General features: G+C 41.4%; 1 protein-coding gene across 1 annotated transcript in view; it reads right to left on the reverse strand.

Annotated features, from left to right (window-relative positions):
• Positions 1-15,284, reverse strand: part of LOC140482316 (protein mono-ADP-ribosyltransferase PARP14-like) — a 64,220-nt gene extending 48,936 nt beyond the window's left edge. Inside the window, exons 1-3 of the mRNA XM_072579594.1 lie at positions 15,057-15,284; positions 7,777-7,913; positions 5,370-5,409 (exon numbers count right to left, since the gene is read on the reverse strand). Of these exons, the coding sequence (XP_072435695.1) occupies positions 5,370-5,409; positions 7,777-7,913; positions 15,057-15,249 (370 nt within the window). The 5' untranslated portion in view covers positions 15,250-15,284. The remainder of the gene's footprint in view (positions 1-5,369; positions 5,410-7,776; positions 7,914-15,056) is intronic.
• Positions 15,285-15,632: the final 348 nt, after the last annotated feature.

Consider the following 15,632-nt stretch of genomic DNA (forward strand, 5'->3'; position numbering starts at 1 on the left):
TGTTCTTGTTGCTATCATATTTTTATGGCCAGACTGTTTCAGCTTCAAGTCAATGGTAAGGCTCAGGATGTTGCAAATGTGGGATTCAGTGATAATAATGATACTGAATAGAGTCATAGATATGTACAGCATGGAAATAGACCCTTCGGTCCAACCTATCCATGCTGACCAGATATCCCAACCCAATCTAGTCCCACCTGCCAGCACCCAGCCCATATCCCTCCAAACCCTTCCTATTCATGTACCCATCCAAATGCCTCGTAAATGTTGCAATTGTACCAGCCTCCACCACATCCTCTGGCAGCTCATTCCATACACGTACCACACTCTGCATGAAAACGTTGCCCCTTAGGTCTCTTTTATATCTTTCCCCTCTCACCCTAAACCTATGCCCTCTGGTTCTGGACTCCCTGACCCCAGGGAGAAGACTTTGCCTATTTATCCTATCCATGCCCCTCATCATTTTGGAAACCACTATAAGGTCACCCCTCAGCCTCCGACGCTCCAGGGAAAACAGCCCCAGCCTGTTCAGTCTCTCCCTGTAGCTCAGATCCTCCAACCCTGGCAACAACCTTGTAAATCTGTTCTGAACCCTTTCAAGTTTCACAACATCTTTCCGATAGGAAGGAGACCAGAATTGCACGCAATATTCCAACAGTGGCCTAACCAATGTCCTGTACAGCCGCAAAATGACCTCCCAACTCCTGTACTCAATACTCTGACCAATAAAGGAAAGCATACCAAACGTCTTCTTCACTATCCTATCTACCTGCGACTCCACTTTCAAGGAGCTATGAACCTGCACTCCAAGGTCTCTTTGTTCAGCAACACTCCCTAGAACCTTACCATTAAGTGTATAAGCCCTGCTAAGATTTGCTTTCCCAAAATGCAGCACCTCGCATTTATCTGAATTAAACTCCATCTGCCACGTCTCAGTCCACTGGCCCATCTGGTCAAGATCCTGTTGTAATCTGAGGTAACCTTCTTCGCTGTCCACTACACCTCCAATTTTGGTGTCATCTGCAAACTTACTAACTGTACCTCTTATGCTTGCATCCAAATCATGTATGTAAACGATAAAAAGTAGAGGGCCCAGCACTGATCCTTGTGGCACTCCACTGGTCACAGGCCTCCAGTCTGAAAAACAACCTTGCACCACCACCCTCCGTCTTCTACCTTTGAGCCAGTTCTGTATCCAAATGGCTAGTTCTCCCTGAGATCTAGCCTTGCTAATCAGTCTCCCATGGGGAACCTTGTCGAACGGAAGGGTAATGGGGTCAGATTCTCTCTTGTTGGAGATGGTCATTGCCTGGCACTTGTGTGATGTTAATTTTACTTGCCATTTATCAGCCCAAGCCTGTATGTTTTCCAGATCTTTCTGCATTTGCACATAAGCATTTTGCAATTATCAGCAAATGGCACCACCTCTGACCTTATGGTACAGGAAAGGTCAATGATAAAACAGCTACAGATGGTTGGACCTAACAACCTATCCCTGTAGGATCCTGCAGAGGCTCTCAGTTCTAGGGCTGAGATGAGTGGCCTCCAATAATCAAAATCCTCTTCCATTGCTAAATATGACTAAAACCAGAATAGAGCATTCCTGTTGGTTCCCTTTGATTTCAGTTTTGCAAGGACTCTTACATGCCACATTCCATCAGAGATCAAAGATAGTCATTGTCACCTCCCCTTCTCAATTCAGCTCTTTTGCTTTTATTTTTAAACTAAGGCTGTAATCATATAAGGCAATGCAGGAGCCTAACAAAATCCAAATTGAACATCTGGTGAGCTAGTACCACGATGTAGCATTGTTGATGACTGCTTTGTCAGTTTTGATTGCTGGGAAGAGACTGATATGGTGGTAATTGTCTAGGTTGGATTTATCCTTATTCTTGTGGACAGGACATATCTGACCAACAGTGGCATCTTCCCAACAATGTGGAAAACTGATGTATATGAAAAAACTTGACTGGGGATACATTTAATTCTGAAGCACAGGCCTTCAGTACTTCTATCAGAATGTCGTCAGGGCCTATGGCTGCTAAAGGTAGTATCTGGTGCCTTTAGCTGTTTCTTGATATCATGTGGAGAGAGGCAAATTAGCCGAGGGCTCATTTTTTGTAACCGGGGATCTCACAAGGAAAGCAAGACAGATAATCCACTAGCTGAAGATGCTTGAAAACACGTCAGTCTTGTCTTTGGCAACAATAAGGTGGACACCCCCATCACTGAGGATGAAGATATTTGTGGAGCCCATCACCACCATTTTTGACAAAATATGCCAGGCCTGTAGAATATGGATCTGATCTGTTGGTTGAGAGATCACTTTGCTTTGTTGATCACATACTACTTATGCTAGAAGTTCAGTTTCACTAGGCTGACATTTAATTTTAAGTATATCTCATGTTTTCCTGCACTCTTTATTGAACCAGGGTTGATTGCCTGTCTTTATAGTAATGGGAGAATAAGGATTAACTCGGCAAGAGGTTAGACATTTTGGTTGAATCAAATTCAGTTGCTGCTTTTAGCCCACATCACTTCATAGATGCCCAGTCTTGAGTCACTACAGCAGTCTGAAATCTATCCTATTCAGTATCATGGTGAAATCACACAACATAATGGATGATTTCCTCAATGTGAAAGTGGCAGTTGGTCTCCACAAGGACTGTATAGCAGATGTCCCTATTATTCTGTCATGGACAAATACATCTTGGTACAGGCAGATTAGTAAGGACGAGGTTAAGTACACTTCTCCCTATTGATGATTTCCTCCCTGCTGTCTCCACAGCCACAATTTAGCAGCTACATCCTTTAGAATTCAATCAGCCTGGTCAATAGTGAAGCTGAAAATGTGTTGCTGGAAAAGCGCAGCAGGTCAGGCAGCATCCAAGGAACAGGAGAATCGACGTTTCGGGCATAAGCCCTCCTTTCCTGAAGTACGGCTTATGCCTGAAACATCGATTCTCCTGTTCCTTGGATGCTGCCTGACCTGCTGCGCTTTTCCAGCAACACATTTTCAGCTCTGATCTCCAGCATCTGCAGTCCTCACTTTCTCCCCAATAGTGAAGCTGCCAACCTTCTCCTAGTGATGGACATTGAAGCCCCTACCTAAAGTACATTTTATGCCCTTGCATCCTGAGTGCTTCCTTCAACTGATGTTAAACATAGGGGTATACTGATTCATCACTTTGTTTTCAGTTGAAGAGGCAAGGAGCACAAGTTGGGAACAGTGGACACCTACGTACTGTTGGGCGGCCCAGTTACAGGAAAGTCTTTGACAGCATGCCAATAGTGTTTCAGCAAAGATGGGCTAGGAATAGCAGTGAGGGAGGGACAAACAACCTTTTGTATTAATTGAGTCTCAGCATACACAATGTCACTGAATACAATGAGAGGTGTGCCTTCCAGTGAAGTATTCAAAAGGCATATTGCCAAACCTGTAAAGTTATCTTGCAGTTAAAGGCAATATACGAGTGTTTACATCATTAATTACCAAATCAGACAGCTTGTTCAAATCTGTCAACTTCTTTTAACAAGGCACTGGTGAATGTATCATTCAGAAAGTAATTTTATTGTATTATAATCAACATGGGCATCAGTAATTATTACTTCGTTTGAAATAAGATCTTTCAAACGGTAAGGCCTGAGAACCACTTTTGTTAGCTTACCTAATTGGGGAGACAAAATGTGAAGTACTTTTTAAAACATTATCTTTGAGTGCCCAAGATCGTCCCTTATACGTCAATAGAGCTTTCCGTTTCAGATGCTGACTGACCTGACCTGATTTCTACCATTTTCTACTTCTTAACAAAAAAGGAATGTGGCATTGTCATCCATTGCTTGAGAAGGTAGTGATAGAGTTGCTTTCTTGAGTTGCAGCAGTCCATCTGATAAAGGTACACCTATACTGCTGTTTTCAACAACGTTCCAGGTTTTTTTTTTAAATCTAGCAACAGTGAAAATAATTGAAAATATTTTGTTCTGCTACCAATTAAGCTCCATAGTCCAAATAGTTACTCTCTGATTCTGAAAAAAAATAATGTTTTTTGTTAACATCAGTTCTCAGTTGAACATTGACATTTGCAGGCAATTTTATTCCCAAGTTATTCAATACACTTAACAGAACTAGAAAAATTCCACAGATTTGTAAGACAGTTAAACAAATCTTGTAAACTTTGAACTAAGCTGTCCTATGACTTCTTCAGATGTGAAAGTCTTTGTTTTGCCACAAACATAAATTTCAATAGCGTTAGCTCAATATCAAAATGTAATTTTCATATCTCTCCTTTTTTGATGCTTTTGCTGGCAAGAGGAAAGCGATTATTTTATAATGTGTTTGGTAGTAATATGCTTGCAGTGATTGGTAAAAGTTCAGCCCTCAGTTTTCCCTCACTTTTGCTCAGCATTTGAACCCAAATCTCCAGAATATTACCCGAGTCTTTGGATTAATATTCCAGCTATAATATCACATCCATCCTTTGCCACTAATCAGCTCATTTGACAAGCCCATCTACATCCTCTTGTGATCAGCAGGATCAAAAGCTGTCAGATTTTGAGGCTAATATTCACCTGAACCCTTTGCACAAAATATCAAGAAATAATTACTCCTCTTGTATTCAATTATTGCACCACAATCAATACACAGCTAGTACTCAACTTTTAATTAAAAATCTTTTTATTCTGTCACCATATTACAGTTGGCAGTATTTGGAAAAAAATATTGAAATGTTCTAAACTTGAACAAATTCAGAAGTTTGAATCTGTGGCAACACTCAGAAGTGTGACAATGGTCCTGCAAGATCCAATGCATTTCTAAATCCCTAAATATATGTATAGCTTTTTTATGCCAATGGGACAAAGATCTTCAAAAATATGTGAATTTTTCTAAGATGTGCGTGAAACTTGGAGAAACTATATGAAAAGGAATTTAGTCCCTTGAGCCTGAATCACTGCTAAGATTCTGGATGAACAACTGATGCATGAAAACTGCAGTACAAGTTCAATATTCACTAAAATTACAATCAAATATAGTCAAAGGGTTTAATAAAAAAAGACAGGGAAGCATAGTCTTTTCATTTGGTTTCTCCTCGGATTCTAATCTTCAACCCCCAAAACTAAATCACCAATAAAATAGATTTATTACCACCTAATCAAAATGTCTTAAATTGATTTACTCTTCAGTATTTTCCTTCTACTTTCTGACTTAGTCACACAATTACACATATTCCAGTCACATTCAATAAAACATACAGTCCACATACACCTGTTTGTAGAAAGATTGATTGTCTCCTGCCATAAAGTGTCAATAGGAGGAATAGATTCCTCCCAATGCAGCAACATTTTAACTTTTGAGAAGAAAGTTAGTGTACCTTTTTCTGTCTTGCGTAGTTTTCTTACAGTATCCAGGTCCTGTAAAATGTCAAATTTGTTTTTTCTAAATCAAAATTATACTTAAGAAATCTAAATTATATTTTACAATTCATATGCCTTGATTAGTGTTCCTAACACATTCCTAAAAACTGAATGCCAAATGAAAATCCGTGAAACAAAAATCATATTCCCATAAGAAACATGTAACAAGGCTGGATTAGTTTCCAGACTTAATAACATTTTCATTAAAACCCTATCGTCAGCCTTGAACCTAACTGGTCCAAAAATCTTCTTTTACTACTTCCTCCTGCTTGTCGCTTCCAATTTGCCAGATTGGTTATTGCTTCTCTTTCTGCTCATAGTTTCCCATTCCCAATGCCCTCATACCTTTGCCTCTTTTCTCAATCTCCCAGGTCTCTCTCATTCGCTGCACTTTGCTCACACCCTCTCACTCATTTGTGTTTGTTGCTCCTAGCCTGATATTCACCTCATATTCACTGCTTACTTTTCCTTTCCACTTATCACACTTCTCCTGACCCCCTCACTTCTTCCTCTCACTACCGCTCTCTTTAGCTCACTCTCACAGTGATGACTGCAGAGGGAGGTGGCAAGCAATTCAGCAAGTGGAAAGCACTAAGTGGGTGCAAGAGGGAGTCAATCAGCAAGGTAGCGAGTGGCAAGAAGTAAGGGTTCAAGTCAACGACAGCAAGTAATAGGCAGCATTGAGCAGGATGGTAAGTAGGAGGGAGAGTGAAGTGGGAAGCAAGAGGGTCAGAAGAGGCAATAAACAGGAGAGAATGAAAGGGTCATGAGAGGCAGCAAGCGGGAAGAAATGAGGTCGTCAGGAGAGGCAGCAAGCAGAAGCAAGTGAGTGGACAGCAAAGCAGTGTGTGTTTAAAATACCGACTGAATATGCCCATGTGACCAGTGGTATGCCACAAGGCTCAGTGCTGGCTCCACTGCTTTTAGTCATAGTGATTTGGATGTGAACATAGGAGGTATAGTTAGTAAATTTGCAGATGACAGCAAAATTGGAGGTATCATGGACAGCAAAGAGGTTACCTCAGAGTACAATGGGATCTTGGTCAGATGGGGCAATGGGTTGTGCAGTGGCAGATGGAATTTAATTTAGATATATGTGAGGGGTCGCATTTTGGAAAGGCAAATCAGGGCAGGTTTTTTATATATGTAACTGTAAAGGTCCTGGGGAGTGTTGCTGAACAAAGAGATCTGAAAGTGCAGGTTCATATTTCCTTGAACTTGAGTTGCAGGGAGATAGAATACTGAAGGAGATGTTTGGTATGCTTTCCTTTATTGATCACAGCATCAGGTATAGGGGTTGGCAGGCCACATTGTGGCTGTACAGGACATTGGTGAGGCCACTTTTAAAATACAGTGTGCAATTCTGGTCTCCTTCCTATCGGTAGGATGTTTTGAAACCTGAAATGGTTCAGAAAAGATTTACAAGCACGTTGCCAGGGTTGGAGGATTTGAGCTATAGGGACAGGCTGAATAGGCTGGGGCTGTTTTCCCTGGAGTGCAGAGGCTGAGGGGTGATCTTCTCGTGGTTTATAAAATCATGAGGGGCATGGATAGTGTAAATAGAGTGGGGAGTCCAGAACTGGACAGCATTGGTTAGGATGAGCAGGGAAAAATTTAAAAAGGATCTAACTGGCAACTTCTTAACGCAGTGGCTGGTACGTGTATGGAATGAGCAGCCAGAGGAAGTGGTGGAGGCTGATATAATTACAACATTTAAAAGGCATCAGGATAGGTATAACAGATTTTAGATTTTTTTTTTAAGATTACTTACAGTGTGGAAACAGGCCCTTCGGTCCAACAAGTCCACACCGCCCCGCCGAAGCGTAACCCACCCATACCCCTACATCTACATCTACCCCTTACCTAACACTACGGGCAATTTAGCATGGCCAATTCACCTGACCTGCACATCTTTGGAGTGTGGGAGGAAACCGGAGCACCCGGAGGAAACCCACGCAGACACGGGGAGAATGTGCAAACTCCACACAGTCAGTCGCCTCAGGCGGGAATTGAACCCGGGTCTCTGGCGCTGTGAGGCAGCAGTGCTAACCACTGTGCCACCGTGCCGCCCACGGTGGAAGGGTTGAGAGGGATATGAGCCAAGTGCTGGCAAATGGGACAAGATTCATTTAGGATATCTGGTCGGCATGGACGGGTTGGACTGAAGACTCTGTTTCCGTGCTGTACATCTCTATGAATCTATAATTACAAAGCATTTTGTGTTTCATATGCCGTAACTGTGCTTAAACAAAAATGGAACAGTGTGATTCGGTAAGCCCTGTTATTTATAAAACCTAATAATTTGAAAATAATTTGAAATAGATTACTAGAAGAACACAGAAATACCTGAACACATTAACTTACAGACTGTCTTGAAGCCAGTTGTGGTGTTGTGGCACAGTCCCCATCAGCATCTCCTAGAGGTTTGACAGTTAAGCGAAGTTTTCCTCTCTTTTGCAAATCGATTTCATGTGACTCTTTCTCTAACACTCGACATCTTGCTGCAGAAAAAGTTCAGAAGAACACTGTAACATTGTATTAAGGCAGTATTGTCAAATACTGGCCTTTCAGTCACAAAAACAGAATTGTTGGAGAAACTCAGCTAGTCAGACAGCACCTGTGCAGAGAAAACACGGTCAGTGTTTTGAGTCCAGCAACCCTTCGTCAGTATGAGATGCTGCCAGATCTGTTGAGTTTCTCCAGTAATTTCCATTTTTGTCTAGATTTTAAACAACCGCTGTTCTTTGTTTTCATCATCATAGAATCCTTACATTGTGAAAGCAGGCCATTCAGCCCATCAAGTCCACACCAACCCTCCAAAAAGCATCTCATCCCAACCCACCCCACCCCCATCCTATCCATGTAACCCAGTATTTCCCATGGTTAATCCACCAGCCTGCACATTCCTGCACACTATGGGGCAGTTTCCCCAGGCTGGAATCGAACCCTACCTATCACTGTGACACATCAGTGCTAACCACTGAGCCACCACCATCCTACTTGATTTTACTGGTCTTTCAGTGTGCAGTAACACAAAACAATAGAATGCAGATTGATTTACCACAAGAAAGGGTTTAAATATCAGCAATTCTATTGGATAAGTTGGCGTCTAAAGCCTATATGTTTTCAGATAGGCAGGAAACCACTTAACTGAAAATATATTTTTAGGGGTGTCAGGTATAACACCCCCAATCAAACAAGGAGGGAGAAACCAGGTATTATGCTTAAACATGGTGTCGGGAAATTAATTGTCACTGAGAGAAACGTGGGATTCTCAGTCATGTTAATACTTCTATACTTGGCATTGGATAAACGATTCCCCAATTCACTTCCACCTGCACTTTCAAATTACATATTTAATCTTTGATGCCATTTGCAACATTTTGCAGCTGCTGATTTAGTCAACTGCACTTTCCCATCTGCCCTTGATGTCCTATTCCACAATAAAATCATGACAGTTGTTCACCCTGGCCATTCCCCTTATGTTGCTATGTGTCCCAGAATTCTAATGGACGTGAAACGATATTGTAAACAACTGGCTTACCCATTTCCTTTCCTGACCTGTCTTGAACACTAAAAGTACTACTGGATTCTGCTCTCATCTTCTGAATCTACTCACTATTCCAATATCATGCTGGAATGCAAAGATAATCCCCAACTACTTTTCTCTATGACAAAAGATTTAAATACTTGTTGGAAGAGTCACTAGGGATTCACTGTGTAAACACGAACTGATGCACTGATGTCAGCTCACTTTACCTACAGATTTTTATTTATCTCATCCTTGACTTTAAATAACAAGTTTATTTTTTTCTCACTTCTAATCTACAGGGAACTATTCTAGAATCTAGGGAATGCTGCAAGGTGAAAATCAATGTATTTGTTATCTCTGTAGACACCTTCTTTAAAATCAAACTGTTTGAGCCTAAAAGGTCCAGGTGATTTGCAGGCTTTCAGATTTGTACTACTTCTCCATTACTGTTTATTTACTTATCTAATTAACCTGCACCATGAAGGTGGACAGCACTTAAGGTAATTAAGGTCCAAATTAGGGTGAACTTGGTGGTCTTGCTGGCAATTTTACAACAGCAACGTGTCCCTCCCCCATCACTATTTTAACAGGTGTGGATGCACTGTGGTAAGTTGTGGGGGTGGTCCTTGGAACTCTATGCTTCAATGATAGGGCTGCATGTAGTAAAGGTCATACTGTCAAAGTAACTAAAACTTACAGACTGAGATATTAAAGGATTAATTTGCTCTGCTGACCTGATGGAAATTGGATGTCCCGAGGCTGGGGTAGAATGTCTCTCTCTAACAGTTGGGAATGTAAATTCTTTCCAATCTATCTCTTGCCATTCAGGGCCATTTACACGGCTTTTCCTAGTTATTCAGCATAAATGAATTACAGTATCATTCCCCTATTCAGAAATCAATAAGAACATTGCAGTTGGAATTTTGCAGATCCACAACAGATTTGACCATTAAGAGATGATTTACATTATATTGTTTCTGGAAATTATATGGTCACTACATTGTGTTTTGAGTAGCATGTGACTGCAGGGGGAATGGTTGGGATTTGTCTTGTAAGCATTACTGATTGTGATGTAATGATTTTGTATAAAGGAAGGACTGTTTCCTTTGTTCAGAGAGCGATTCCTTGACACGGCTTTGCAAGCATTGCGAAGAGTGTTAAGGGTTTCTCCAGAAAACTTTACTGTCCTCTGCTTAATCAAATTTTGTTTGTTCACAGAAGTTGGAGTGTTGCAGTTACATCAAGTGCGCAAGAATCTCAAGAAAAAAGAACCTAACAGGATGATTTCTTGTCTGCTCTTCAGGGTCTTACCAACTTTAATTCATAGCAGTTTTGGATTTCGTGAGTATGACTCCATGTTGAGATTCTGTCATAGTCTCTTCCCCTCTTACAGTGGGGTTCCCAAGATTATTGAGCTGTCGGTTCCCTCTTGGGCCAGATTTTAATCCACCAATTCCAAGTCAAGAAATTTGTGGCTTGGGAGAGAGGCTTGCAAATTGTGTATTCTCATGCATCCACAGTCCTTGTCCATCTGACTGGAAGAATTTGTGGGTCTGGAAGGTGCCGTTAAAGGACTATTGGTGAGTTACTGCAGTGCATCTTGTAGAGGTTACACTTTGTTACCTCTGTGCTAGCATTGAGGAAGTGAATGTTCAAAGCAGAGGGTAGAATGCTAATCGTAGCATGTTCTGGATATTGTAGGGCTTCTTGATAGTTGCTTGAAGTGCACCTATCCAGGACAATATTCCATTCTACTTCTGACTTGAGCCTTGCCAGATTGTGGACAGGCTTTAGCGAAATAGCAGATGATATCTTACTCCAAAATTTCAGTTTCTGTTCTGTTCTTATAGCTTACATAGCCAGACCAATTCAGCTTCTGATCAACGATGACCTCCAGGATGGTGATAGTGGGAGAATGAGCATTGATAATGTCATTGAATGTCTATAGTTCAATTACTGCTTTGAATTACTGCTGCTGGAGATGGTCACTGCATGGCCTTTGTGCAGCAGGTTTGTAAATTGCCACATATCAGCTCAAACCGAACTGTTCTGCAGCTTACTACATGTGGACATGGAATACTTCAATATCTGAAGATTTGTGAATGGTATTGAACACTAAAATAGGATTAAGGTTAGGGTTGTAAACTGGCTAGGTGCCAAAGATTTCTGGACATGAGAATTCAGCCCACACTCTACTCATTGGTTCACCTTCAATGATTACTCGGACAGAACTATGGGATGGACTCCTGGGGGCTACATGCAGCCTCAGGATGGTCACTTGCTAAAGTTTGTTCTAATACTAATTCCTTTCCACTGCTTAATCATAACCTTTTTTTTTATTGCTCTTCATTGATTCGAAAAGTAAACTAATGATTAAGGTATAGAGATTTCAGCATAAATGTTTCAAGTTAATCATGAAAGCTAGGGAGGTGGTTGCTGGTCCCCTTGTGGCAACATTTGGATCATTGATAGTCACAAGGTGAGGTGCCAAAAGACCTCACTTAAGGACTGGTGTCACTCCTTAAGAAAGGTGGTAAGGAAAAAGCCAAGGAACTATAGACCAGTGAGCCTGACATCGGTGGTTGGCAAGTTGTTGGAGGGAATCCTGTGGGACAAGATTTACATGTATTTTGGAAGGCAAATATAGTCAACATGGCTTTGTGTGGAAAATCACGTCTCACTAACTTGAATGAGTTTTTTGAAGAAGTAATGAAGTGGATTAATGAGGGCAGAGCAGTGGATGTGATATCCGTATCCGTAGACTTCAGTAAGGCATTCGACAAGGTTCCTCATGGTAGACTGGTCACCAAGATTAGACCACGTGGAATACAAGGAGAACTAGCCACTTAGATGTAGAACTGCTTGAAAGTAGAAGACAGAAGATGGTGGGGTTGCTTTTCAGACTGGAGGCCTGTGACCAGTGGTGTGCCACAAGGATCGGTGCTGGGTTCACTGCTTTTCGTCATTTATATAAATGATTTGGATATGAACAAAGGACGTATAGTCAGCAAGTTTGCAGATGATACCAAACTTGGAGGTGTAGTGGATAGCGAAGAAGGTTACCTCAGAGTATAATGGGATCTTGAGCAAATGGGCTAATGGGCCAAGGAGTAGCAAACGGAGTATAATTTAAATAAATGTTAGGTGCTGCATTTTGGAAAGGCAAATAGGACAGGACTTCTACCTTAAATGGTAAGTCCTTGGGAGAGTTACTGAACAAAGAGACCTTGGAGTGCAGGTTCAGAGCTCCTTGAAAGTGGAGTCACAAGTAGATAGGTTAGTGAAGAAGGCGTTTGGTATGGTTCTTTTATTGGTCAGAGCATCAAGTAGATGGGCTAGGAGGTCATGTTGTGGCTGTACAGGGCCTAGGTTTGGCCTCTTTTGGAATATTGTATGCAATTCTGGTCTCTGTCCTATCAGAAGGATGTAGTGAAACTTGAAAGGGTTCAGAAAAGATTTAAAAGGATGTTGCCAGGATTGGAGGATTTGAGCTATAGGGAGGTTGGGGCTGTTTTCCCTGGAGTGTTGGAGGCTCGGGGCGACCTTATAGAGGTTTATAAAATCATGAGGGGCATGGATAGGGTAAATAGACAAGGTCTTTTCCCTGCAGTGGGGGAGTCCAGAACTAGTGGAAATAGGTTAAGGGTGAGAGGAGAAAAGATATAAAAGGGACCGAAGGGGCAACATTTTCACACAGTGGGTGGTGTGTGTATAGAATGAGCTGTTAGAGGAAGTGATGGAGGTTGGTACAATTACAACATTTAAAAGGCATCCAGATGGTTCTATGATTAGGAAGGGTTTAGAGGGACATGGACCAAGTGGTGGCAAATGGGACTAGATTTATTTAGGATATCTGGCTGGCATGGATGAGATGGACTGAAGGTTTTTTTTGTGCTGTTACATCGCTGTAATTCCACGATACTCACTTCAACAAAGGTATCAACTCTACTGGAATTAATTGTTGGACTAATTATTGAATTTGAAGTGAACTAAATTTGTTCTATTTGAAAGACTTTTTCTGTGCAATGTCTCTTCAAAAATGTTAGAGTTTGAGAAAAACAAAATTATAACTATGGTCAATCCATGTAAGATTCTGTAAATCCCACTTTAGAAATGGAACCAGTCTGACTCAAGGTTGGGACACAGACAGACTTTAACCTTGTACCTTTAATGCACTGTCTGAGCTGAGATGGCAGCTTTCTTAGAAAACCTGAAGCTACCTTGAGAATGTAACTTAAAAGAAGTTCTGGGATTTTCATATTAAAGAATCAAAACTAGCAAACCCATTCTAAAAGATGAAAGACTTAATCTGAATTTGTTTAATATTAATTTCTGCTGCATGACAATGTAATCCTTTTGCTGTAAATTCTGTCTTATGGTCCTGTTTCACAACCTCCTGATGAAGAAGCAGCATTTCGAAAGCTAGTACTTCCAAATAAACCTGTTGGACTATAACCTAGTGTTGTGACTTTTAACTTTATCCACCCCAGTCCAACACCAGCTCCTCCAAATCTTCTCTTTTTGGAGGTTCTGATTTCCTGTTTCTCCTATTGAGCTAATGTCACTAAACTGCTTGATGCATCACTAATAGCTATTTCTAGGCACTGTTACCCTAGAAAGGATCCAACTAATTAAATTCCAGAAACTGATGGCTGTCTGAAGGATTCAGATATTTTGCTTGCAAATGGCTCTTGAATGGGAAAGTCCAGTATACTTAAGTAAAAATTTAATAAAATGCTAAATATCTAGCTTCGACTTCCTGGCTATTTGCTCCCAACAACTATAATAGATTTTGCAATCATTGGAGTCACTGCAGAAAAGTTTCAAAAAAAAATGCTCCCTACCAATTTTAGAAAACAGCACTATTTCTTAAGACTCTCAACTAGTGCCTTAAAAGACAAGATGTTGCCTCAACATCAGGTTTTTTGATTATCTTTCTCCAACGCCTACGATAGGGCAGCACGGTGGCGCAGTGGTTAGCACTGCTGCCTCACAGCGCCAGAGACCAGGGTTCAATTCCCGCCTCAGGCGACTGACTGTGTGGAGTTTGCACGTTCTCCCTGTGTCTGTGTGGATTTCCTCTGGGTGCTCCGGTTTCCTCCCACAGTCCAAAGATGTGCAGGTCAGGTGAATTGGCCATGCTAAATTGCCCGTAGTGTTAGGTAAGGGGTAGATATAGATGTAGATGTAGGGGTATGGGTGGGTTGCGCTTCGGCGGGGCGGTGTGGACTTGTTGGGCCGAAGGGCCTGTTTCCACACTGTAAGTAATCTAATCTAAAAAAAAGATACACACACAAAAAAAATGGAGCACTGGAAATCTGAACTTGAAATCGAGGTGTTGGAAATATAGCACAGGTCTATCAGCATCTGTGGGAAAAACAGTTGTATTGGACTCAAACGTTAGGAAGAACCTTCTGTTCCTGGGGCTGGCAAGACTAAATGCTAAAAATCACACACCAGGAAGCACTAGCTTTCGGAGCGGCGCTTCCAATTAAACCTGTTGGACTATAACCTGGTGTTGTGTGATTTTTAACTTTGTACACCGGCATCTCCAAATCAAGATTAAATGTGGGAGTATATTTCGTAAGCAAGAGTAGTGACGTACCCTTAGGCAAATTCTGTTTTCTCATCTCCACCACAAGTAAATGTCAATCTTCACGCCCTACTGCCAATCAAGGCCCTGAAGTGGCTAATTAGGGAGTCCAATGCTCTCACCCGGCAGGCAAAGCTCCAACAAAATTCCACACGTTAAATCTGCTTCTTTCTCTATTGCTGCTGCTAACTATTTTCGCTTCGGACGTCTATCCTCCAAGTTTCTTCTTGCTGCTGTTATCGAACGGTGTTAAGATCTCAGGCCGCTAAAACAGGGCCATTTATTTCCCCACAAATACTGACCGCATCATTGTGTTTGTCCCCCTCTGTGTGTTTGAGACACACACCCTGGCCACTTTCGGGGTTCCCTGAAATGAGACCCCCCCCAATAGAGAGTGATCTATCGCCAACGAGTGAATTTCTAACACAAACGCTGCATTTATAGAGTCCCGTGTAACTGTGAATTTTATCGAATGGTGCTTGAAAGTGGGAACTTTCAATATCAAAGAAACTCACGCACTTTCCGGAGAGGCGAAACAGACGACTGCTTGCTTTGCTGACAGATCCTCATATTCCACGACGCAGTCTCCGCCGTTCGATTTTTTTCTACTTTGGAAGTAAAGCTGAAGTTTAATTTTCAAAACTTTAGCGACGTCTGGACCCCAGTCCCCTTCTACCAGGACGGGATAGAGATAGTCAGTACTCGCCGCCATCGCTCACAGGAGAATGGCAACACTGCGAGGTTTTACAATCGCTTTCACTTTCGTTTCTCGTCAAACGAAACTTTAGTCCAAGTGATTTGAAGAAAATGACTTTACACTTTTTTTTTAAAAAATGACATTTCTAAAATTACGTTCCACAATGCTTTTTCTCCCTTTTAAGATATATATGGCTTGCAAATTCCCTAAGTTTTCACTCTAAATTTTAATCTTCGCAATTATTTCCTGTTGAAGACTAAAGATAGGTTTTCAGCCGATGTGCTCTTTAATCACACAGTACTTTTGTAACAGTTCCAAGTTTACATCCAATACTTGGCCTGACCTCACACTGTCTGCTCAAGATCATAAAACCAAGTAAGGATTGTGTAAAAGTTATG

This window comes from Chiloscyllium punctatum, chromosome 10, assembly GCF_047496795.1.
Source record: "Chiloscyllium punctatum isolate Juve2018m chromosome 10, sChiPun1.3, whole genome shotgun sequence".
Classification (NCBI taxonomy): domain Eukaryota; kingdom Metazoa; phylum Chordata; class Chondrichthyes; order Orectolobiformes; family Hemiscylliidae; genus Chiloscyllium; species Chiloscyllium punctatum.